Below are 24,786 nucleotides of genomic sequence, written 5' to 3' on the forward strand. Positions count from 1 at the left end.
TTCGATACTATAACTACTACAGACTTACGATTCAGCTCTGTGCAGCAAAACACACGATACAACAAAGCAAAGATGAGTTCGCCGGCCGGCTTACCGCTGGATGCGACCATCACCATTGTCAACAACTCGGGCAAGCTCATCAGCACTGTACGTTGCGTCTCTTACTATTCCAGCTCGCTGCTCCCGTAGCACCACGACGTTGCACTGCATGCTAACCTCATCTCCATCTCCAGGGCAAGCAGCTGCTCTCCATATGGAAGACGGCCCAGACATCGTACAGAGAAAAAAAGACGGAGCTCAGCGAAGGCCGTGCTCAGGAGCGAGCTGCTGAAAAGGCACCGCCGCCGGTCCCCGTCAAGCGCGCGCAGACCTTCGACACCACTCGCAGCATCCCGCGCCGGCAATATGACGAGCTCAGCGTGGCCAGCTCTGCGCGGACGTACAGGAGCTCCATTGCCAAGAAGCAGCTTCCGCCGGTGCCCGACCAGCTCGCCCTGACCGAGGGCAACCTGGAGAGGCTGTCCGAGGTGTCGAGCGTTGCGCCGTCAAAGCTGCCGTCAGCGTACGGAGGAAACAACAACAACAACAACAGCAATGCCATGGTCGTCAAGGGCAGCTTCTCGCGCGTCGACCCGCCCACGGCGCTGCAAAAGGTGCAGCCGCGCATGGTTGGCCGCACGCGGTCTGACACGGAGATTGAGGCCCAGAAGCGCTTCAGCATGGGCAGCGACCTGCACTTGGCGTATGGCGACATTCCCCCGGATCTGGCCGACAGAGTCGACCTGGACAAGCACACCGCCTACTCGGATGAGCGGACGCTGTATGACGAGGAGCTGCAGCTGCAGCATATCGACGGTGAGCGCGAGCAGGCCGAGCAGCTGATCCACAAGATTGAGAATCTGCTGGACGAGGCGTCGTGCGCGCAGCATTCGGCGACGGCTATCATCACTCATCTCCAGGAGCGCCCTGATGCGGCGGCAGCCGTTGCGCTGACGCTAGCGGAGCTTTCGGGCATCATCACGAAGTTATCGCCGGGCTTTGCGGCAATTCTCAAGGGCTCGTCGCCTGCCATCTTCGCGCTGCTTGCGTCGCCCCAGTTCCTCATTGGCACGGGCATCGCTGTTGGCGTCACGGTCGTCATGTTTGGCGGGTGGAAGATTGTGCAGAGGATTGCGCAAAACTCGATTGGCGGCGCCAGGAAGCCCATGGCATATGAGGCCGCTGCTGCGCCGGCGCCGCTGCCGCAGATTGAGAGTGGCGTTGACGAGGCGATTGTGCTGGAGACGGTGGAGGTGGACATTAGCTCCATCGATACGTGGAGGCGCGGCATCACGACGGAGTTTGAGGTTGCTGACATGGAGCTGATGACGCCCGAGGCGGATCGCGTGGTGAGGGAGCGACGGGCGTCTGGTGTTCCGGACGACTACTTTGGCTCAAAGTCGCGAAAGAGCTCCAAGACGCAGCACAGGTCCAAGACGCACTCGTCTTCTTCACATTCGTCTTCGACGGCCAAGTCGTCGTCGTCGCACAAGAAGGAGTCGTCGTCAGACAAGAAGAGCAGCAGCGGCAGACGAAAGAGCGATGATTCTAATGCCAGCGGCGGCTCTTTGAGTCTGTTCAAGCGGTCTCTCTCTGGCAAGAAGAAGTCTGACGAGGGCAGCGTCAAGGGCAGCGGCAAGAATGAGGAGATGAATGTCAAGGCGAATATGAAGAAGAATAACAATATGCTCAAGGCGCTGTTTAAGAGCAAAGAGCACAGGAGCATTGCTGCCTAATTGCTTGCTGACGACAGATTGTTTTGCTTTTCGCGTTTATTTTTTTATGTTGGATGATATTTGGTTGAGCTGAGAAATGAGTTCAGAATGAGCAAGCGAGCAATCAATGCATTTTGGGGGGAAAACACGCATATACGGATTTAAGAAGAGACATTCAACAAAACAACAACAGATTATAATTCTCCGAAGGGGGATACATGTTTGCACGAGGAGGAGCCATTTCATACTGGCCATGCTATTATCAATTTCTTGTTTTCTTTTCTTTTGGATGTTCTGGAGTTTTTGGTGTGTTGGGTTTTTGTTTCATTTTTCATCTCTTTTCATTTATAGAAAAAAATGGCCGCTCAAGATTGTTGGTCGGTTTGGTTATGCGGCCGCGGAGCATCTAGTACACATACATATGCTGTTTTTTCTTGCTTTGTTTGCGTATATATATATATATGGCTACTTGAGGCTGGCATAGCGAACCATGTCATGCGAATGACTACTTCTTTTTAAATCTCAGTAACTCTCTCTAACTCTATGAATGTGATACAACTTTATCATCTTCTATCTCTTGTTTTGCAAATTTGACTACCATCAAATCAACTTCTAATATGTGGTCAACACCATGATACATCACAGCTCTTCTCTTTCTAGTTCCATCTCAATCAACGGCCTCACCTTGACCTCCTCCGTCCTCTCCATCCCCCCACCCCTATAAGAATACGAAAACTCCCACCCGCTCGCCGCAGCCGCATGCTCCCCTCTTTTATCCACCACTACAATCCCCGTCTTCGCATCCGGATACTTTGCCAGGATCCTCCTCACGGCGTCCTCGGCGGCCTGCTGGGGCGTCAGTCCGCGGCGCAGGCTCTCCACGGCCTGGTAGCAGGGGAGGAAGCGCATCATAATGTCGCCGTCGCCGGTGGCGCCGCAGCCGCCGACGGTGGAGTCGACGTAGGAGCCGCTGCCGGGGATGGGGCCGTCGCCGACGCGGCCGGGGATTTTGTGGGAGGCGCCGTTTGTGGTTGTGCAGGCGGCCATGGAGGAGGCGTGGAGGGCGATGAGGGAGAGGGTGTCGTGGGAGGAGTTTTGAGCGTGAGAGTGAGGGTGAGAGTTGGGGTGAGGGTGAGAGTGACTCTGTGAGCTTGACGATGAGGTTGTTGAGATGTTGGAGAGTGATAGTGGTAAGTATGGCCCGCAGGAGGAGAGAGGGTCTGGTTGGACGTTGAGTCGGTAATTTGGCTGGCAGTGGCCCTTGCGCCATCCATAGCACGTCTTGAGCGACTCTTGTGTTGACAGACTCTCTTCCTCAAAGCCATTCTCGAGAGCAAACTGCGTTGCTTGTTCGCCAGCCAGCAGTGTATGCTGCGTATAATCAAGCACATGCCTCGCCACCCCAATGGCATCCTTGACGCGGCGCAAGTTGGCCACTGCCCCGGCATTCAGCGTCTCGCCGTCAATGATGAGTGCGTCGAGCGTGGTCTCGCAGGACTCGTCGGGCGAGCCGCCGAAGCCGACGGTGTGGTCGCATTGGTTGTTCTGGCATGCCTGGCAGCCGGCCTGGACGGCGTCGAGGGCGGAAGAGTTGTTGAGGGAGAGGAAGGCGGCGTCGGTGGCGGAGGTGAAGGGGCCGGACCAGGTGTTGACTATGAGGGGGGGAGAGGAGAGGATGGCGTTGGCGGTGAGAATGAGAGTTGCGAAGAGGCTGGATGAGAGGTGTATGCGTGGAGGCATGGTGTTGGTGTTGAAGCCCAAGCTGTCACTTTCGGAGTGTGACTCGATAGCGTGACATGCAATGGTTATGATTCAGAGTGATTTACATGTTCATATGCTTCATGTGAACCTGATGACTGTGATTCTTGGCTGTCATGAATGTTCCATGTCGCACTGCCCATCTTCTGTAAGTGCCTACCTGCCTACCTGCCTACCTACCATACATGAAGCCATCTACAGCTGTTACACGTGCTGGTACTTGCCTCGGAGCGCTGCTCCTTGCCCGACCAATAATGTGCTGTTGCGAAATATTATGCATCAAAGCAGCCTCATCTCCGAGGCTAATGCTTGTAAGTCGGCTGATCCTATGCACCAAGCGGGGATGCCCCTGGAGCACTTCCCCTCAACTCCGCGATCCTTCTACGACCCTTCTCTTCTTTTCTCTTTCAAAAATCTCGTATTCCAAGATTTTGCGGTACAAGACCAAGCCTATATAGTTGTGCCCCTCACTAGATAGAATAATTCCATAGACGCTGCGACCATTACATGCTATAAAATGGCAGCAGTGTCCTCTACGTCCCGCGTGCATGATGTCGAGTCTGTGGCTGCCGTGCGCGAGTTCTTGCAGGCTGCCGTTGCGCTCTATCGCGATGTGCTCGCACTTTATCACGATGGTGATGCTTCCGGTGAAGGCAGTGCTGTCATGCCGGATGACCTCCTGAGTGCTCATCATGCTCGGCTGAGAGATTCTGTTCAGGCGCTTGCCAGTGTCCAGCCTGTTGCCGTTGCTGATATGCCTCATCCTCTGACTACTGTACCGGGAGCCTGCTACAAAGTTGGACAAGACCTTGTGTTGCATCTTGATAGAGCCATCAGCCCAAACCATGAATCCCAATCTCAGCCTGGATCCAGCTTCCGTGACCTGTGGCCCGCTCGCGATGTTGCTGCTCTGGGAGCACGGCTTCAGCACCTGAGCCAGCAATTTCATGATGACATTGATCACACTTTTGAGTTAGTTGTCGATGTATGTATGTCATTTGATTGAATGGACTTGAGCTAACGCGATTTCCAGGGTCCGCCGGCTGCCACTTCTCGAGTTCGTCGCTGCGGGTGAACAAAAGGACGTTTGGGGTGAAAACAAAGATGCTTTGCAACAAGAAGAGCCACAAGAACAGGAAAAAGAACAGCCAAAGATGAGACGCATCAACATCGTGCCGGGCGACAATGTATACATCGAGGTTCCCATTAGAAAGCGAGCAACGCCTGATTCTATCGTGCACGACTATATCCTCGACGTTCTCTCCTACAAGAGCATGCATTACAGAGAGCAGGAGGTGACAAAGGCGCATAGCAAGACGTTTGAATGGGTCTTTCAACATTCATCGCCTGAGGACGCTGAGGGAGCAGAGCACCAATTTTCGACGTGGCTCCGAGGAGAAGAACTTGGTCCCATCTATTGGATTACTGGAAAGCCTGGATCTGGAAAGTCTACGTTTATCCGATTTCTCTTCGACCATGATTCTACAATGAAGCGACTGAAAGTCTGGGCAAAGGGTAAGCCGGTCTTTACTGCAGGCTTCTTCTTCTGGACCAGCGGATCTCATGAACAACGTTCGCAGGCTGGTTTGCTGCGCTCTTTGCTTCATCAATTTCTCTCAGCATATCCGGAACTCACCTCAGCTGCGTTTCCACATTTGTGGAAGAAGCTTAAAAGCATGGATACTAAAGAGCGAGTTGCTCTGGAGTTGGACTTTTCCATTGCAGATTTGTTGGAGGCGTTTCAAGCGGCGATCGATGCGGCGATGCCTCAGATGAATATTTGTCTGTTCATTGACGGGTTGGATGAGTTTGAAGGCGATCATTTGGCAATTATTGACTTTTTCAAGAATTTGTGCCTGGGAGAAAAGGGCCAGTCGATCAAGATATGCCTGTCGTCCCGACCGTGGGCTGTCTTTCAGAATGCGTTTGAGTATGCGGTGCCGAATCTGAGACTACAGGATCTTACTTATGAAGATATGTATCGGTACACCAAGGATAGACTGCGGGAGAACACTCATATCAGACGCTTGCTAAAGAATGATGCGGCAGCTGGTGAGGAGTTGATCCAGCAAGCAGTTCAAAAATCGGATGGAGTGTTTCTCTGGGTGAGACTCGCCCTCAACGAAATGATTCGTACCTTTCATCAGGAGACCGGGCTCGCTGGTTTGTCAAAGACGGTTGATATCCTGCCAATTGAGCTCAGTGAGCTGTTCAACCTGTTCTTCTTTGAGAATCAAGATGAAGCCAAGCTGGCCGAAGCGGCTGTCATTTTCAGCCTCATGAATGCGCGAGAGCTCGTGGCTGATTTCATCTCGAATGATGCTGCGACTGCGCTTACTGTATGGGAGCTTGCGTTTGCTCTTAGGGGCAGCGATGACGATGAGGCTGCGGTCAAGGAAGAGCCGAAGCAGGCATCTCCCACTGTGGCATACGAACGCTGTTTGGCGACAATCAGCCTCATTATGAAACGGTTTTCTGGTCTTCTCGACGTTCATGCCCGTCGTGCCTCTGGGAATGCGCGAGGTCTCCGATTCTCTGGCAAGGAAGATCATATGGATGAAGCCACTGACGCAGCTGAGCGGCGAGTGACTTACATCCATCGCACAGTCCGCGACTGGTTCATGGAGGAGCCCGGCGTGATGGCTCGTCTTGTGAGTAAGACGCCTGCGGACTTTGACCCCCACTTGCGACTGCTGCGATCATACGTGTTGCAGATGAAGAATTCGCTCGAGGAGATTGAACATCATCGCCAGCTGGACGAATGGTGGCCGGGCATTGCGCTTGCTTTGACGCATGCGAGATACGTGCAGAATGACCCGGATCACCTTGAGCGGACCATGGTGAATGAAGTTGGCAAGACGATTTCGTGGTATTGGCTATCCAAGCCGGAAGATCCCTACGACCATTGGGCAAGATACGGATTGGGGCCATACCGGGTGTTTAAATCCGCTGCGCCGTTGTGGCAGCCGTTTCTTTGCCTGACGACCAGATTTGGTCTCACTAGATACGTGGCAGAAGAAGTAGCGGCTCGCAATGCCGCGGAGGATGAAATATCAGCGGAGAAGAAGGAGCTTCAAACTTCGGAGTCGACTCCTCTGCTCGCCTACGCGACTGAGTTTCTCTGCTCCCGCAAAAAGACAATCTTTCCTCTTTCGGATATCCAGCTGGTTGAATTTCTCATCCGCAACCAATGTCGTATCAATCCAGGCCCGAATCACGATTACACCGATTTTGAGACGCACAAGCCTCGCACGCCGTGGATCACGCTGCTGCGCCATTTGCGGGATGCGCGCCGGAGGAACTGGATCGAGTACTACGATGTTGATCAGCAGGGCACTGCGCGGTGGGCAGAGATTGTCAAGTTGTTTCTGGTGGGAGGGGCGGATAAGGAGGCGGTTGTTGTGAAGGATAGCTGGGATCCGGAGAGTACGGCTTTGGGGGTGCTGGAGTTGCTGGAGGGGACGTATGGGGCTGTTGAGATGAGGGAGTTGGTGAAGATGTGGGAGTCGAGAGTGTGAAGCGACATATGAATAACGATGGTTTCGAAATGTGTCAGGTGATGAAGGAATAAAATTGTGCTCACAGTAGTTGGAATAGCATCTCATACATGTAGAGGTATTTAACAGCTGCCCCATCATGCCATTGTTTGTGATATAGAGTCAGAGGGGTGAAGCAACATGTACATAAACAATGGTTTTACACCGTGTCAGACGAGCTAAATGGCTGAAATCTCATCTCAAACATCAATCTAAACAGCTTTCCATCATATTATGGTTTGAGATATATGACTCTCCACAAACATCCAATCTCTCTGGGGCTTCTGACTGGATGTGGCGAATGATTGGCCCGTAAGCGGCCGCCGATCTGACCAATGGCCTTATATAAACGTGCAATCGCATTCGAGCAAGGAGTATGAACCGTTGATACGTCGTTTGTGTGTCATACGCCACAAATCATTTCATTGGCTGCGGAAGCAGAGCCGCCTCGCCAAGCTGTATCGTTGGGAGCACCATCCCTGAAGATCTAACGTCAAAGTGCTTTAAAATAAACTTCAAATCTTTATTCCGTCTAATGGTAATTAAAACACGTCAATCCGCTTGGATCAAACGTATATTGCATCTATTGACTAACACTGATTCTCTCAACGAGATGTGCGAGAGAGAAAAAAAAAACCCTGAAAAGACGGTTTACTCTTGTCAGCGGCCTGTCCAAGTTCCGAGGATCACATACTATATCCGCGATTTGAAGACGGCCAATGTTAATGAATCGGATCTTGTATCAAAACACATCCGAACTTGCCAGCGCAACTGCCACGTCAAAGAGCCCTCTTAGACGAGACGAGACACTCTCCGACGTTTTGCTGTTTATGAAGCCTGCACGGATGCTATCTATGTATCGGTACATTGTATGCCCTCTCTGCCAAGCGAAGGGGAACTAAGCCAGTCGTTTACCAGTGGTACTTTGACACTACTGCCGTTCAAGCGAAGAAGATACCTCAGCGATATAGGATGTCATCTGATGGCTGTGACGTGTCAGCTTTTCCGTAGATCTTCTTACTGCCAAGATCCATCAAATGATTGACATCGAGGTGACATGCCATTATATGCCATACTGGAACGCAATAACCGCCAGTATTACATTGAGTATCCGATAACTGTAACACAAAGTAGCTTACTTCCGCAGTCTAGTGGAGATGTCTGAGTGTTCCGCCGCATCTTTGTACAATGTAAGACACTAGCTATCGGGCGATAGAGCCTGATGTGCTGTGCTCTGGAAATTTTGCTGTCATGAGGCTCACTCTAGCACAATTTGGGCGACATCGTCAGGTTTCAACCGGTCTTGAATCTGCAATAACACGTCAATGGCAGTGCAACTGGTACGGAATCACTGATCTTGCACTCAAGGAACAGATCCAGACCGCACAGTCGATAGCAAAAGGTTGTCAGTGGCGCAGTCATTAGCCTTATTCTGCGGAGAAGGGCTGAGATACATCATGTACGTACTTGGCGATAAGGTCTCACTACGAATTTACCTTGGGCATCAAAAGCACACACAAAGCAAGTTTGAGACCACCAGAGGGTCGGAATATTTTGACGTGGCAGAGAAAGAATAACTTTTGGCACGAATCTTGGACGATCTGAGCCACAAACAGACATACGAAAATTTTTCACTTCGGTCTATCTACCAGCCCGGCAACTTTTTGATGTGTAGAGCGTACATGTATCTCATATGGCGGGCACAACCATATTTTTTGGGGCTACGGTGTTCCCGACGCACATCACCAGGCTGGAAAGGTACCATCATGTACGAAGATGTAATACATACGGGATAAACTGTAAGGGAGGCCAATGACTTCTCGTTTTAGCGGTAGTTCGTCTGCGCTCGTTGCTTCCGGGCGAGATGCAGCGCATGCTCCGCGAGTGATATATGACAAAATGACGCGCGACACAGCTGGTTCATGTAATGGGCACCACATACCAACACTTGATAGTATTTTCGTTCAAGTACTTTAGGCATCTGGATGATGTACTCAATACCTAAATGGCCTACTGGTTGCTTTCTCCACTTAACAGTTCAGCCTCAGCCTCTTTGATACAAGCTGCATATGCACGTCTCAAATCTCGACCGAAGGCTCTGAGGCGATGATGCAAAACGCTGAAAATACCTTGGAGGGTGTCGATTTGGACCGTATTTTGAGCCTCAATTACTGCCTAATCAGTTTTATTAGCATTCAACTATGTATATATAGGCGGCGTTGCCCTGTGCTGCAATGTTGAAAATCATCATCATCTTACACACTATCATCAGCATCTCATACCTTTCTTACAATTCAACACTTGCAATAATCTTCAATCATCTATTACCATCGATACATTTTTTTTTCTTTAGCAAAATGACAATTGACAACGCGGAAAGACATGGCCAACGCGGCGATGATTACACTCATGCCTTTAGCCATGCAGTTCAAACAAACACCACTGCAAATTTCTTCACTGCTATTGCCCTTGGAGAAGAAAGCGTAGCCAAAAACTTCATCGAACAATATCCTGAGATCTCTAATATGCCAAATGAACATGGCGAGATGCCTCTCATAGCTGCTGTTCATGCTGACAAGCCGGTCATTGTCAGAGATCTCTTATGGAATGGAGCAAAAGTGGACGCCTTGGCAAACTACCTCCAAGAAGGCCAGAGGCGTCCAGCCTTGCGAACGGCCCTCCAGGTTGCCGCTACAGAGGGCAAGCTTCATATGATTCGCATACTGCGCGAGAACCGTGCCGACGTCTTTGTTTATGCCCCAGATGGCGCCAATGCTCTTCAGTTGGCTGCCGGCAATGGCCATCAAAGTGTAGTGGAACACATCCAGCGAGCATATGCCGGTACTATCGGCAGGTTGCCAGTTACTTCAGGTGGCCCAACACCTGTTGATGTGGCAGACACATCAGATAATCCTCCAGTGGATTGTCAAGAACCAGCCAAACGTGTTTCAACTCAGTGTCTCCAGAGACGCAGCGAGAAGAATTTAGACTGCATCTCCTGGGCTATCCCCAAATTCATTATTGACAGAACTCCTCCGACGGTCATCTCCGCAATCAACAATGTTCTTGTGGATAAGCCAAAAGAAGCTCGGCTACTTCGCAAAAATATGAGATTGTGGTGCCAAGAGCAGATTCAAGACTTGCCTACTCGCGTTCAGCAAGGAATGGATCTTGCTGATCGCCGAATCAAAGAAGCGGCTGGACTTGCTACGAAGACTCCAGTAAGCACCCGGCAGCTCATGAAGCGCGCACCCAATGGTATATGGACAGTCATGTTGTATATTGGGACGGTGCTTCATAAACTTTGCATCATAGCTCCTGATCTCTTGAAGCAGATGACTTCCATTGTTCAGTCCATCGCGAAGGCCATAGCAAGCATTCAGGCTGCTACACTATATAGCATTAAGACTGTCTTGAGTACCATTCATTCAGTTCTTACAGAGGTTTTAAAAGGCCTTTTGGCGCTTATAGCTCGGATGAAACAAGCAAGTTCTGCGATGCTGCAAAGTGGAATGGGTTCATTGAAAAAGGTTACCATGATTTTTGTTGCTTTAGCACTGGGTATTTGCATCCTGTTCTCCAAACGGGCTCGGGGGCTGCTGCAGGCACCGGGAAAACTTGCAAAGAAAGGGGTGCGAGACATGCTGGGGCTGATGGGTCCACAAATGGTTTAGCATGATATGGAGAAAAGTTTAATGGTTGGTTCAGGTTGGATGCCGGTTGAGTCGAAAGATTCCCTTCCAAGCATCAAACACAAAGCCTGGGAAAGGAAGGTTGAGCCGCAAGGCCCCCTTCTCAGTACCGGCAGAGTGTTTGGAAACGGTGGTTGAGCCTCTGGGCTCCCATCAGCTCCAACCAAAGGAGGAAGCGGGAGAACAAGTTTGTTTTGATCTCTATTTTTTGTTTTGTATCTGCTTGGAGTTTAGGGGAAAGAAGGGGGACTTGCTTTCGATGGTTCGTTTTGATGTTTGGTAGGTATTTCTTAACTCAAAGTAGTAGGTAGTTTAGGTAGGATAAAATAGTTTGTAGTTTTTAATATGATCAGTATTCCAAATCACTGCACATGGTACATCCAAGTGATTTTCCGAAGGCTTACAATCCTGAAGTGCATCATCGCATATTAATGCCTAGTTGTGAGTGAAGTGCAACTCTGCCTCGGTCTGCGACGGCTCCTGACGGTTACGGGCGGGCTATTTGACGTAGCGTAGGCGTTTGTCTTCCTTCTCAGCAATCAGTCACAACGTTTACAAATCCATTATAAGCTGCTCATTCGTGGCTAATTATTAGCGTAATCGAGAGCGGGATGCACTCCTCCGATCTCGTCTGCTTGGAGCAGATTTCTGACCGGGGTAGTATCTCTGACGAACTGCCGTGTTTCTGCGTATAGATGCCAACAAAGTAGATCAAAAGATGTGATTGTCAGACGATGTAGTGTTCGGCGAAACTCGAAGGGTTAGCTATGAATTATAGCAGTGGCACGACTGTCTCACCTCATTCGCCGTGCTCATAAACAACACCCGCCTCTGGCCAGGCAACTTCAGATGGATTTGATATGCCCGGTGCATGTCCGAAATCAGCACATCCAACAGCAACCTTGTAGGTGCCCTGCAGTATCGGACATATACCGGGCGCACCCCTGTGCTGCACCAAACTGGCAACCTACTTTATCAATGGCCGCCTCTCCTCCTTGGCCATTGCATGTATCGGAGCAGTATAATATTCCTCCCAAGCCGCCATGTTCCTTTCCCCTCTTGCATGACCACTGTCGCCTTCTATTGTAACCTTTGAATCATTTTTCAACAACAGCCTCTAAGCTGAGGAAGACAAAGAGACCAGGCATAAACGGCAAATTATCGCCGAAGCTCAAGTCGAAGCTCACATCGCAGAATGATTGTTTCTCCGTCGGACTCGTCAACCGCATCAGAGGAGCTGCAATGGCAAACGCCAACAACAAAAGAAACACTGGAGCCTGAAATTCTCGCAACACCTGATGAAAAAGTGCGTTCCGAATCGCAAAACTCTCCGTCCCAATCAATCACTAATATCTGCAACTATTAGGATGATGTCGATGTCGAAAAGGCGGAAAGCAGCAGACCTGCGTCGCGTTCTGGCTTCTTCTCTAAACTATTAGCGAGACGCAAAAAGGATCAGGATCAAACGATTTTACCAGTCATAATTCCTCTTACAGACCTTGACAAAGGCATTGTCGGCTGGGAAAGTCAAGATGATCCCGATATGCCACTCAACTTTCCCAGCGGCCGCAAGTGGCTCATCACGAGTCTCCTTTCGATCATCACATTCATGACGCCTTTTGCATCATCTATCCTTGCTCCTGCTCTAGCAGCAATGCAGAAAGATTTTGGCGTCACTGATGTTACATTGGGATCGATGCCTGTCAGCATCTTCCTGCTAGGATATGCGATTGGACCGATACTGTTATCGCCATTGTCCGAAATCTATGGCCGAAATCTGATTCTCCTCACCGCAAGTGCGTGGTTCTGCGTCTGGCTTGTCGGCTGTGCGCTTGCCCCATCGCTCAACACGCTGATATTCTTCCGGTTCATGACTGGCATTGGCGGTTCGGGCAGTTTAACCATTGGCGGCGGAATCCTTGCTGACATGTTCCCTGTAACTAGCCGCGGGAAAGCCATGACGATCTGGATGCTGGGTCCCATTGTTGGGCCTTCCATTGCGCCTGTGATTGGCGGCTTTGTGTCCGAGACAATTGGCTGGCGTTGGACTTCGTGGTTATCCTGCATCCCTGCTGCTGTTACGGTGGTGGCGATGATTTTTCTCAGCCGCGAAACAAACGCTCATGTGTTGATTGCGCAAAAGACGAAGAAACTGCAGAAAGAGCTTAACAGACCCGAGCTGAGGAGTTGTTACGTCGATCCCGATGCCCCCGTCTGGAGCAAGAGACAGATTCTGCTCAACGGCTTGATCCGGCCAATGAAGATGCTGTTTCGCTCTCCCAATATTTTTGGTTTGTCGTTGTACATTTCCTTTGCATACGGCTGCCTTTACCTTCTGTATAATACAATTCCAACCGTCTTTGAGGGCAGCTACGGCTGGTCGTTGGGCATTACTGGAATCACATATGTCTCGTTGCTTTTCGGATACATCATCAGCCTGGTTTTCTTTGCTCTTCTGTCAGACGCCACCATTATTCGTATGACGGCCGCCAATGGTGGCGTCTATGAGCCTGAGATGCGTCTTCCTGATTGCGTCTGGTTTGCGCTTGTCCTCCCCATCACGTTCTTCTGGTATGGCTGGGCTGCTGACAAGGCTGTTCATTGGATCGTCCCGATTATTGGAATCGTGCCCTTTGGCGTTGGAATCCTCGGAGTGTTGTTGCCCATCCAAACATACATCGTCGATGCATATCCAGAGTATGCCGCCAGTGGCCTCGCTGCGTTTGCTGTATTGCGGAATTCTGTTGCTGCTTTCTTGCCTTTGGCTGGGCCGCAGTTGTATAAGAGCCTCGGCGTGGGCTGGGGAAATTCGCTGCTTGGGTTTATTGCCATTGGGCTAACTCCCATCCCGATTCTGATATACAAGTACGGGAAATGGCTGAGACTTCGCTACCCCATTAAGTTGTGATGATGGCATTTTTAGTTGTTTTTATAAAAAACTGTCTCTTAAGAAAAAGATAAGTTGCTCGAGACGCACGCTAATTTCTTATTTCCGTCGCCTGGCTAAGAATCGCCTGAGTGCAGGGTCTAGAGCAGAGCGGTGAATGCGTTAAACTATGATTTGTAGTCCGAATATATATAGACGGGGGTTTAGTCATTCGATAACCGTCAGATTAGTAAGATATCCTCATCGCCGCGCATCAACTAAAGATTTGATACCTCACTAGATCTGGTACCTCACTACTAATACTATATGTTGTGATAATTGCATGGTGTTCTTGACATAATTGGATTGAGAGAACTAGCTACGCTGCAAGGGGCATCAACTTGTACGAAATAGCCTGGACTGGTCAATACGAAAGAGGCATGGCTGTGTATACAAAGAGTCTAATGCCACTGCCACGTTTGCATATCGGAAGGAAGTTGCTGGGCTCTTGGTTGTTGAACCATGCTTAGTAAGGACAACACGCCAGTTCTACATGGCTACTACTCATTCAACGAATGACATTGATTGCACATAGTGAGTAAGGCTGATTGACATCTAGAATAGAAACAATACTGGCCCCTCTACCCAGTTGCTGTTTTTAATTCAGAAACTAATCAGGTACTATTCAGGGGATACTCGAGAGCACAGCACCTTATAGAGGATTAGTTCAAACTTGAACCATTATGATTACTATTTTTCATGCTAAATTTACACTAGGCTGTTTGGCCCTCAACATGGATAACCCTGTAGCGCCGCATGGCATCGTTTGCTGCCGCTATCTGGGCACCCTCCGCAAGATGAGGTGGTTTCCGTAAGGCAATTACTGTTGGGCAGCTACAGCCAAATCTCTCCTGTCAGGAAAAGGTTGCTTCAAAATGGCAAGCTCTGAAAACTTGTAAAGAGCCTTGATTCCTTTTCGGTTTAATAGACCTAATTGGCATGTGAGAGGTAGAACGGAAAAGAGACGGAAAACCGGCTTCTGCTAGTTCCATATTAATGGAACTCGACCACGCGATGTAAGCTGATGGCTGGAGGTATGGCACACGACCCTTTCGCGAGACTAGCAAGCTCCATGCGCGCCTTCTTGGCATCTAGGGTTTTGGTTCCTAGTAGGCGAATAGGATTCTTCCCTTGAGAAAAATAGGAGCGCCTATTCTAATAATAGTCGAGTCTACATACTTGTACATTGCGCTATTATGGACTGCTGCCAATGATAGATACGGTGGAGAATATAAGTTAAAGCTCGATCCATGGTAGAGGACAATCTTTCTTTCATACAGTTACATAGTACACGCAAGGCGAGTTGCGACCGCTGTTCCCTCACCATTACGATCGATATCCGACGCTCAGCAGCAGGCTGCGCCAAATGGCAGCATATACAATAATCGAGAGTATCCCATGGATACCAGGGTTTTGGAAACGAGCACCGTGGAGAACTATCGGCGCGCTTATAGGATTCTCTGTGACTTGCGGGATGATGGGCCTGGTTCTCGTGTTGTCCGAAGGCAAAGAAACCAACACTTGGCCAACACACAACAAGAACATTACCGTTCCCGTGCTTCTGTCACTGCTAGTTGGCGTTGCTCTTCTGTTCTTAACGGTTGCAAACTCTGAAGGGCTTGCCATCTCATGGTGGCTCAAAGCGCTCAAGGGAACAAAACTTAAGGAGCTTCAGTACGATCTTGAAGTCACTAGCAACTTGCTAGTTGGCATCGTTAGGCCGACTCTCTTCAACCTGGTTACTCTTTCGGCCATCATCGCCCTTGTCGTGAGCGTCGGCACCAGTGCCATCATGCAGAGATCTTCGACAACTATAAGCAAATCCATCGGACCATTCCCGACCAACATCGATGCACCCGTCTTGAATACAACTCTGCCGACGAACTTCAGTGGATGGGCAGGTAGTGGATCGCAGATATCATTGCTGATGCCAGCTTTCGCGAGTGTTTATAAAGAGTATTCTAACCGCAGCAACATTGTGATACCATCTAGTTGTGGCAACAGCACCTGTCAGCTCCATATGACAGGCCCAGGTTTCGACGTCGACTGTACGGACGACTCTGTTGACTACGACTTTGGCCAATTAGCAGCTGCTGCACCCATTCATCAGATTACAACGTTTCAAACCATCATCAACTTTGAGTCAAAACAAGATCCAAACTCCCTCAGTCACATAAACATGTCGGTGCTGTATAAGCCTTCCCCAACATGTTCTGGGAAATTGACCAAGCATCACTGTGTTCTTCGAGCGGCCGCTGTGGACTACGCCGTTACTATTACCAATGGTACAGCTACTCTCGCTCCCTGGGACGTTTCTCAGAATACCACTATAAGCATTCACAATTTCACCGACTGGCACCAACTTGGCTTTGGAAGTCTTGGAGCTGGAGGTTTTATCACATCACTCGGAGGAATTGCTTCTGCTTTACAATCTCAATACAACTCTAATGCAACTCTTGTATTGGCGGTGATGACGCAAAATCCGTTCTTGGTATCTGCGTTTGGGCAGGCAGCCAGTACATACTCAACATCCGCATTCGACGACTATGGCAACTGCACCATGACCTGGTCGGATCCTAGAGAGGATATAATTAACAGTGTTCGAGAGATCATGTTCCGCAGCGCCCTTTCCATTGCAAACTCGACCGGCGAGCCTGTCCAATTCAAGCAGATGAGTGCCGAGATGACGAGGATCGGGATAGTATACTCTACCAACTGGAAATTCTTCGGAATCGCTGTTGGGGTCATGTTCTTGGAGGCGCTTATGACTCTGTTCCTCATTTGGGGCTGGGAGAGACTCGGCAGAGAGGTTTCGCGTGACCCTTTCGAGATTGCAAAGGCTATGGGTGCTCCTCTTTTGAACCACGGATCTTCAAACACGTCAGCGCCCCAGATCCTGGATGCTCTTGGAAGCAAGCGGGTGCGATATGGAGAGTTGGTCGACGGAGGGGCGGGAGTTTCGCAGGAGTCGGCGGTACCTAAAGGTGGATACAACTTGGTGGAAAGCCAAGATCCAGACATTTTGATGCAATACATTTCACCTCAGCATACTCAGGGGAGTTTGAGCAGGAGAAGAACTTTGGGCATTGCCGTGACGGAGCATGTTCAGCCTGTGCAACCGGGAGTGCATTATTGAACTGACTATGAATGAGGAGGATCATGGGACAACTTGTATACTCATGGCTCACAAAACTATTGAAAGCGATACCCGTACACTGAGTTACCCAAAGAGAGAAAAAATACGAATACATATTAAAGGTGCAGAAATATGAACCCGCTTAATGCTGTGAAATGACAATACAGACAAGTGGATTCAATTACTTACTGATAGATAAAAATGATAATAATTCTACAGAAATAATAATACTCTAATGCCTAGGGGATGATTAAAAATGCTGTGAAAAGTCCTTCAGAGCACAGCGTTTTTAGGCCAACCTAATCATTTCATAGCATTTTTAGGCTACCCAAGGCAAAGTGGAAAAAGGATTTCTTATCAGTGCCGCAGTGAAAGAATAGTAAGATTGGGTTTCCGTGCCGTATTTCGGAACTGCGTTGGCAATATAGGGTAATCGCTATTTTCGGCAGACCTCTACGAGCAAAGGTAATCGTGGATTGAAGCAGTGGCAAGGATGCTCAATGCAACTAATTTAATTAAACACATCTAATTCATGACTCTATGTATATAGATTTTGGTTTTTAGACTGTTATAGTTTATTCTCGCACTTTTCGGCTGGAATTAGAGTGGACGGGGGCTCAGGTTTTTGCACTTTTCCGAATATATATCCGAGCTGTACGTCAGTCTGTAAAGCCAGCCCTAGGTATTTCTCGTTTTACTATGGTTGACACCTTGAACGGAAGAGGGGTTAGCAGATACTACTGTAAAAGCAACGTATGCAGTAGAGATTTTCCCATCGTCAGCTCATAGACCCCTGCCCCTAATAAGTTTAGCACTGTACCCGGTTTAGCAAAGCCTAGATACTTATATCAGTAATACAAATTTCGAAGAGTCTGATATGGCTAGTAGAACGCTTTGCTCAGCAAAATACGAAGGGCCCTGACGTCTATTTTACTGTATTGGCGATGATCTCATGAATCAATTAGCTAGCTGTTCTTCAGCGCAATGGCAAGATTCCGATTAATTGCTGGCTGACAGCGCGCTTTCTTCACCAAGAGCAGCATCGATGTCTTTTATCAAGCTATTAAACAGGGATTAGGCTGCTAACGCGAATAGGCCCGAACAGGATGCCGTTCTGCCGATTGCTATGAGCGCCAAACTATGGGGTCCCCAGAATCTCTGCCAGCGTTTGATACAGCTGAATCTTGCTCCAGATCGAAAGTCGGGGAGAGAGAGATCGTGCTAGACGTTGAAAGCACTTCGTAGCTAGCTTCGTGATGGAATCGAACTAGCGGTGTCGTACTGAACTCGCACCTCGAAAGTGGCCGGTCGTCTCATTGTTCCACTCTTGTGCGTTTTACCCCAGGGTATTCATGAGCATGCGGAGTATATAATGGTGGAAAGGTCCTGAATCTTCATAGAAATAGATGCTGGAGCGCTCTTTCAATTGTTTCGACAATAATATCTCACTATGAGGCTAAACTCCATAACTTTGACGTCTGTCGCGGCGCTGCTGTCTAGTGTAAGCGGTCTGGCCCATACAGCAGCACGATCAGCGTCCAGCCCAAGCTGTTTTCCTTTTGGCGCCGAGGCAAAGCTCAATGCGAATCTGCAACCTCCCCGCGTTTCTAGAGAGGAGTGGTGGTGTCCGCAGTCTGACTTTTATGGCTTCCTCGGCTTCTCGTTTCCTTTCCAGTTCACCAATGAAGACTTTGAGGTTTCGAGCATCAGCTCGCACATGCAGCAGATGAAGCGCCAATTTGGCGCAACCATGATTCGCATGTACATTCCAGAGAGCTACACCACGCAACTATGGGAAAATGTGCTAGAAGCCACTATTCTTAACAATATGGGCGTTGTGGTTCAAGTGGCTTTTCCCATCAGCGGCAATGATGTATGTTTTATTGTGAAGATACTATCTAGTAGTAACGCCGTATGACATGTTTACTAACAAACTCACAGCTCTCATGGGAAAAGGTTCTCGAAACTACTCTGTTTGAAACCCTTGCGAATAGCAAATACTCGAAAATTGCGCCGTACGTCATCTACGCCGCCGAATATCTCAATGAGCCGGTTGGAGACTGCGACATGTGCGCGCCTGGTAGCGCCGGCAACGCATCTGAGCCAGCGAGTGTAAAAAACCTAACAATGGGAATGAGTGACTTCCGCAACAAAATGAATAAATTTGGCATTCCGGCAGGAATTAGCGAGGACTGGGACAGGCCTAACTTGATGAGCGGCGCGCCTGGATCAGATGGACTGGGCGTAGGGCTGGGCCCAGTGGGCAAGGCGCTTGTGCCGGTACTGGATTTCATACATGCTCATGTCATGGCATATTATCACAATATTCAGGTTGATGATGCATGGACATATACAGCAAATCAGGTTCTGTGGTATAAGAAGTACCTTCCACAATTTCCGCTCATCATTTCCGAGGTAAGAAGAGAATACTAGACCTGCCTGCATGACTTCAAAGACGCTAACGAGTATTGCAAAAGATGATGTGGGCCACAGGTTATAATGTCCTCCATGCTGGCGGCTATATAACTGGCTTTGCTATTGCCGAGGTGAGCGTTGCGGACTACACCAAATTTTGGAAGACGGTAGATGCAAACTGCGTCTTTCTGAAGGAGCACAACACAGCATATTTTATCCATGCATGGAGACAGGAAGGTACACTCAATATGCTTCAAAATGATGGAAGCGTTGTTATTCCAAATTGGAAGCCTAAGAAATGGTGTTAAACGGGTCTTTCTGGTAGTTTGGGATGAGCAGCCCGGCCCGCACTGGCATGTGAAATCAAAATAGTCCAAGTTGAAGTGAATTAGCTAATAATTTCGTAGCAACGACTTCCTTCAGAGTAGGCTATTCAGCTTTTCTCTCAACGCGGTAACTGTTGCTTCTAGCCCCTATCCGCCTCCTTACCGTGCACCTATTGAAACTTTGTTATAGCATTACTTGTCTGGGCCGCAATCAGCCATAGACAATGGCTTCAGCCCTATTTCGTTAGTTTGTACCGGTTATAATAGCTGGCTTGCGCAAATTGCATTGTTTTTCTAGCCAAAGTTAATTTCTACGCCTCAGAAAAGATTCGAATCAGTGGTCACTTTTCACATACGTAGTTTCTAGAGGCACTCCCTCGCTTCTCATACGATATATCTCTTGGAAATACCTTCCAAGCGGTTCTGCTTAGTATTGTAACCTAGGCACTGTTAGAATTATATCCTCGGTTTTAGGCATCTTAAGTCGAAGACGAGAGAACTCTGTTTGTTTGTTTTATCATTAACGTCCGCTAAGTTAGCTACTGACATAAAGCCGCATCTAGGCACTAGGACGATTGGGGCCGCCTATTCAGATTATGCGTTTGCTACGTGTCATACGAAAGAAAGGGAAGAGTGATGGCAATCTGTGTCCCGAGGGAACCGGGAAAGACAGGCTGGTCTCCTCCGCGATTGTCTGGGAAGCTTTGTAGCCCTTTGGGCCTAGTAGCCATGAAAGGGGTCTGTATCCTGCCACAGGATCTTTTTCAGGGAGAGAACCCTGATGCTGGACCCTCATTCACGAAAAGTGGCTCGAATGCTTTGATTGGGCCCATTATGTACATGAACCAAGCTTCATACAATATTGCTAGCTCCAAGCGACAGAATGAAATAGTGAGTCATCTACCTACCTGTACAAAGAACAAAGATCAATTTTGTTTTGTACGAGTTCCATTCAGGCCTAAATCAGTAGCAGAGCCCTTTGCGAAGATCATTTCAGCAGTTTTATGAAACCACAAATAGCAACAATTCATTTTAGGGCAGCCCAAAGAACACAAGACCCTGAATCTATTGACATAAAGCCACTGGGGTCGCTGGCGCTTAATATGCACTAATAATTGCCCGATGCTGCGTGAAGGTTTCCCTAGTGGCTCGGCCCGTGGGGTCACGAAGTTGATGCAGCAACCGCAAGCCTCAAGAGTTGGCCCTGCCACATATCCGATGAACTCTTCCTTGGTAGTTGTGCTTGTATTTTTGAAAAAGGATGAATGACTATACAAGGATACATGTCCCAGTCTATTGTCTGTGCAAGATTTACATCGAAAGAGTATTACTTTTCTAATTTAAAATATACAAAGCGTGTAAGATGTGTACGGAGACGTACACAAACACAGATTTGCAACGGATATGTGTATATCTTGACGTAGCTATTTGAGTAAAAGGCATTCTGTATGTCAAAAAATTGCTCTAAAGCTCAAATGTCTACATGTCTTTCCACATTGTTACAATAGTTACATGTACCAAATATAAAGTCCTCCTGTTTCAGCGACTCGCCGAAGCCCGAGTCCAGTGGCTTGGGATCTTTTACTTCGCTTTCCAATCAACACTTTGCGTAAAGTTTAAATTCTCACATTATACTCCTGAAGAATACTATCATGGCGGTGGTAATACACACTCGATACGCACTTGGTGTACGGCACCGAAAGTACACAAAGGTCTATCCCTTGTGCCCTTAAAGCCAGCAAGCCACCTCGATGAAGATAGAATTCGACACCAAACCTACAGTTTTGTCAACCTTGTTTTCGTCTTCGTTCTAGGATTGCGTGTTCTTTCGCTGTGAAAAGACTTTTATGTGGCGTCTTGAGTGTCTAGGATAAATTTGATGGAGGATCCCAAGAGGTGCTCATCCTCTTCTTGTTTTATTCATCATCAACTCTCGGTCTTCAGCAGATACAGATACTATCCATCGATATCAATCTGTTATACGTAATCGACGACCATCAGATACACTCACATTATTATCAACGAGTGTACTCGCGTCACAACTACCAGCTCCGGCTTCTTATTTGCCTAGATATCCAATATTTACCAGTATGTATTTCCATCCTCTACGTTCATCGTTCCTTTCCTTTTGCATGGTCAACTTGTTTTTCCCTATCTTTCGAGTGTTTATATTGCTTTCGTTCTCATCTGAATGTCTTTTTTTGCGTTTGTATCATGTTCATACTTTGTTGTCAACTAACTATTTACTTAGTCGCCAGAGTTACCCAGCTCAGTTTCGCCGCCATGTCCTCACCAGTCTCCACCCCAGACGCCGAGACTACGCTCGGCAAGTTCCACTTGTTCGGCGAGCTTCCTACCGAACTCCGGCTTTCGATATTGGAGACTGCCGCCCGAAGCGCCATGCCGGGCATACAGTTCTTCGGAGCCAACTGGACGGGCGAGGCAGAGTCCGAAGGCCCGATCGACCTCGAGCTCGTGGAGCCAAGAGTCCAGGATATTTCTGGTCCATTTCGGAGCAGGGTTGATGGCAATCCATCAACCTATAACCAAGATTTCGGTCTCTGGATGGCAAGTTACGAGTCGCGCGACTTTATGTTGCGCCATTACCAACGTCTCGAAAACGCCATCGCTGAAGAGGAAGACCCCAATACCCTCTTCGGTGACCAGAGCCACTTCGTGGTCTTGGGAGGAGACCGTTTCTCCAAAGTCTTCCCCAAACAAGATCTCCTCTGCCTTCAGCCGTTCCAGACGTCTCTTGATTATGGAGACTTGCCCTTTTTCCGCGAGGACAGCCCCTACAAGGTCAAGAACCTCGCGTTGGAATATGACCCCGCGTGGATGAACGGCCTCGTACAGGCCCGAACGGATGGGGCTAGAGCGCAGGCTCGGGCAGATATTTGGAGGGAAGACAGCCCTCGTGGAGTCTTTATCCGGTCTCTATGGGCGATGGCAGAGCGTACCGGGCCCGCCAACATGACGTTGTGGCTCATTGACTGTTCCCTTCGGCGACTGGAAATGCCATCCAACGTCTTTCTGCCTGACTCCGACTCCGACTCCGACTCCAACAAGAACAGCGCCAGGAACGACGACGCCGCCAAAGATCGCTCCAAAAAGGCCGAACCAGAGCCTAGGGTGTTCCAGTCAATGGGCGCACGTTGTGTCGAGGCCAAGGACTTGAGTGAGTGCGTGTACGCCGCCCTCAAGCCCAACACGGCATTCCACTTCCTCCACGAGCTCCAGATAAGCGTTGGCTTCAACATTGACTGGATGATCAGCGTCCGACGCAACCAGGATGCGATACCATTGCCAAACGGCCTGGAGGATCTGGTCAAGGTCTTGTGCGTCGAGCCGAATTAGCTGTCTGGCGCAACTGAGGGTTTGGAGGAGTTTCCGTCTTGCTGTCTCTTTCAATATCGAAGGGCAATATCTTTTTTCTTCTTATGTTTCTGTTTGGCTTACAACTGGGATGGGAATGGTGTCTAAAATCAGACTATGGTTGGTTATCTGTTTACATTGGGTTATACTTGGTATTTTCTTTCTTTTTGATACCCATTTTCTACTTTCTGTGTTACAAGATCTCTGACGTCCATGATTCGAATGGCGTCCAGTTTTTTTGGGTTACCTGGTTGGATAAGACAAGATTGACCTATTTGTGGTATTAGTTTTAGAGTGACAGAGCTGTTTGTCTACAATATGAACCAGTCTCTTTCACGTATCATTCCAAAGTGCTGTGACTTAGTAGTGGCCTTTAAGGGCGTGACAGTAGCGAGTTATTGTATGAGGCACTTCCTACAGTTGTTGAGGGAAAAGGAATAACGAATGTGACGATAGACATGCCTTTGCACCACTTCTGCACAGCAGCTGAAGAGCGCTCAAGATCAATCCAGTGTTGAACAGCCTTGAACGTGCTTGGGAAGTTGTCAAGGGAGAAACAGTCCTCCATGGCCTGCTGAATCCGACTGATCTCATGGTCTTTGCGAAAACTCGGGTGTGTTATTGCTGTTGGAGGGAACCACTCAATGGGTCGGTCGCCTAGGTGACATAATCATGTTTTATATGTAACCTAGCCTACGTCAACCATTAATTAGTCTTTAACGTCTAAATAGCCTATTGGCATCATGTCAACCATTCAATACAACTATGTTCTTTCATTTCAATCAACAATTGCATGTATTTTGACAACATATTGTCTTAGTCAGTTGTCAAACGACGAGGTAGGTATGATGACGGGAGAGTGAGTTGTCCTTCCATTCATATCTTTGACGAGGAGACACTTCCATGTATTGAATAGAGTGAGCACCTTTTTATGTAGGCTCCGTCGCTGGGCGAGGGGAGCTTGTTGAAGTGATAGAATCGCAACTGATTGTTATGAAAAGGTCTTAGTTATTAAGTCAAGAAGCCATGAGACAGGACTTCTCATAGTATATATAATCTATGTGCTCCACGTAGCCAGATAGGTCTAGCTTCCTTGTTCAACAGTTGTCATGTAAATCTCTTGGCGTCTTTGTTCCTTCAAGTTGGCACAACACGGGATCCCAACCAGCCGGAACTATCGAGATACTAGTCTCTTGTTTTGCACTAACCAACAAGTCGAACATGCCTAACTGCGTGTTCTCGTCATTATCAGCTGACTTGTGCATCGATGTCGATCTGCCGTCTGGAGAATCATCAGATTGCAAAATTCTAAATCGTTTGATAACCATCTAGCGCTTCCGAGCGGGTGCCGGTTCCTTCGGCCGCTAATACGCTCAATGCCGAGACCGTGAATTTTCAACCAGTAACAGTCCAGGTGATTAACGACTACTGATACGACCGGCACAATGTTTTACGCAGATCACACCATTATGAGGTTGCAGCCACAAAGGGTCGTCCCTTTACCGCCACTTAGTTTGTCTCTTAGCACTTTATCACCGTTATTGCCCTCTCTTTCTTTTTCTCTTCTTTTTATTCTAAACTAGCATCGACCCATGTCAACTGTGCCGCAATGGATCTCAACCTCGAATAGGAAACGCGCACGTACCATAGCAACACGAGCTAGAGCTGTGGTGGTACAGTAATCAATGAGTCTTGATAGGTGGTGGCATGTACTGTCCAGTAATTTACCTACGGAATTATGTTCTGTGGACAAGCACCTGGGCTTCGGCTGGGAACTTCCGCTGAGTCTAAAAATAGGCCTAAATCCTTCACCACTCCAGGGCTTACTCCAGGCCATGCGGCTGCTTTTCCACGATGCTTCTCGATTG

General features: G+C 48.6%; 7 protein-coding genes across 7 annotated transcripts; 6 read left to right on the top strand and 1 right to left on the bottom strand.

The window, feature by feature from the left end:
* Nucleotides 1-72: 72 nt before the first annotated feature.
* On the top strand, nt 73-1,775 carry TGAM01_v203475 (hypothetical protein; the record flags this gene model as incomplete). Its single annotated transcript, XM_018801201.2, has 2 exons — nt 73-147; nt 234-1,775. 2 exons carry the CDS (start codon nt 73-75, stop codon nt 1,773-1,775), a joined length of 1,617 nt encoding a protein of 538 aa, XP_018665472.2.
* A 618-nt stretch (nt 1,776-2,393) lies between these two features.
* On the bottom strand, nt 2,394-3,494 carry TGAM01_v203476 (N(4)-(beta-N-acetylglucosaminyl)-L-asparaginase precursor; the record flags this gene model as incomplete). Its single annotated transcript, XM_018801200.1, has 1 exon — nt 2,394-3,494. One exon carries the CDS (start codon nt 3,492-3,494, stop codon nt 2,394-2,396), a length of 1,101 nt encoding a protein of 366 aa, XP_018665471.1.
* A 535-nt stretch (nt 3,495-4,029) lies between these two features.
* TGAM01_v203477 (hypothetical protein) lies at nt 4,030-7,030 on the top strand (the record flags this gene model as incomplete). The annotated part of the gene is made up of 2 exons (XM_018801199.1): nt 4,030-4,484; nt 4,546-7,030. The coding sequence occupies 2 exons, from the start codon at nt 4,030-4,032 to the stop codon at nt 7,028-7,030; spliced, it is 2,940 nt and encodes a 979-aa protein (XP_018665470.1).
* Nucleotides 7,031-9,405: 2,375 nt separating this feature from the next.
* Nucleotides 9,406-10,722, top strand: TGAM01_v203478 (hypothetical protein; the record flags this gene model as incomplete). The annotated part of the gene is made up of 1 exon (XM_018801198.1): nt 9,406-10,722. The coding sequence occupies one exon, from the start codon at nt 9,406-9,408 to the stop codon at nt 10,720-10,722; it is 1,317 nt and encodes a 438-aa protein (XP_018665469.1).
* A 1,213-nt stretch (nt 10,723-11,935) lies between these two features.
* Nucleotides 11,936-13,648, top strand: TGAM01_v203479 (major facilitator superfamily transporter; the record flags this gene model as incomplete). The annotated part of the gene is made up of 2 exons (XM_018801197.1): nt 11,936-12,046; nt 12,107-13,648. The coding sequence occupies 2 exons, from the start codon at nt 11,936-11,938 to the stop codon at nt 13,646-13,648; spliced, it is 1,653 nt and encodes a 550-aa protein (XP_018665468.1).
* A 4,604-nt stretch (nt 13,649-18,252) lies between these two features.
* Nucleotides 18,253-19,525, top strand: TGAM01_v203480 (hypothetical protein; the record flags this gene model as incomplete). The annotated part of the gene is made up of 3 exons (XM_018801195.1): nt 18,253-18,675; nt 18,744-19,217; nt 19,280-19,525. 3 exons carry the CDS (start codon nt 18,253-18,255, stop codon nt 19,523-19,525), a joined length of 1,143 nt encoding a protein of 380 aa, XP_018665466.1.
* A 2,301-nt stretch (nt 19,526-21,826) lies between these two features.
* Nucleotides 21,827-22,900, top strand: TGAM01_v203481 (hypothetical protein; the record flags this gene model as incomplete). Its single annotated transcript, XM_018801194.1, has 1 exon — nt 21,827-22,900. One exon carries the CDS (start codon nt 21,827-21,829, stop codon nt 22,898-22,900), a length of 1,074 nt encoding a protein of 357 aa, XP_018665465.1.
* Nucleotides 22,901-24,786: the final 1,886 nt, after the last annotated feature.

This window comes from Trichoderma gamsii (assembly GCF_001481775.2).
Source record: "Trichoderma gamsii strain T6085 chromosome Unknown Scaffold_9.2, whole genome shotgun sequence".
Lineage (NCBI taxonomy): Eukaryota > Fungi > Ascomycota > Sordariomycetes > Hypocreales > Hypocreaceae > Trichoderma > Trichoderma gamsii.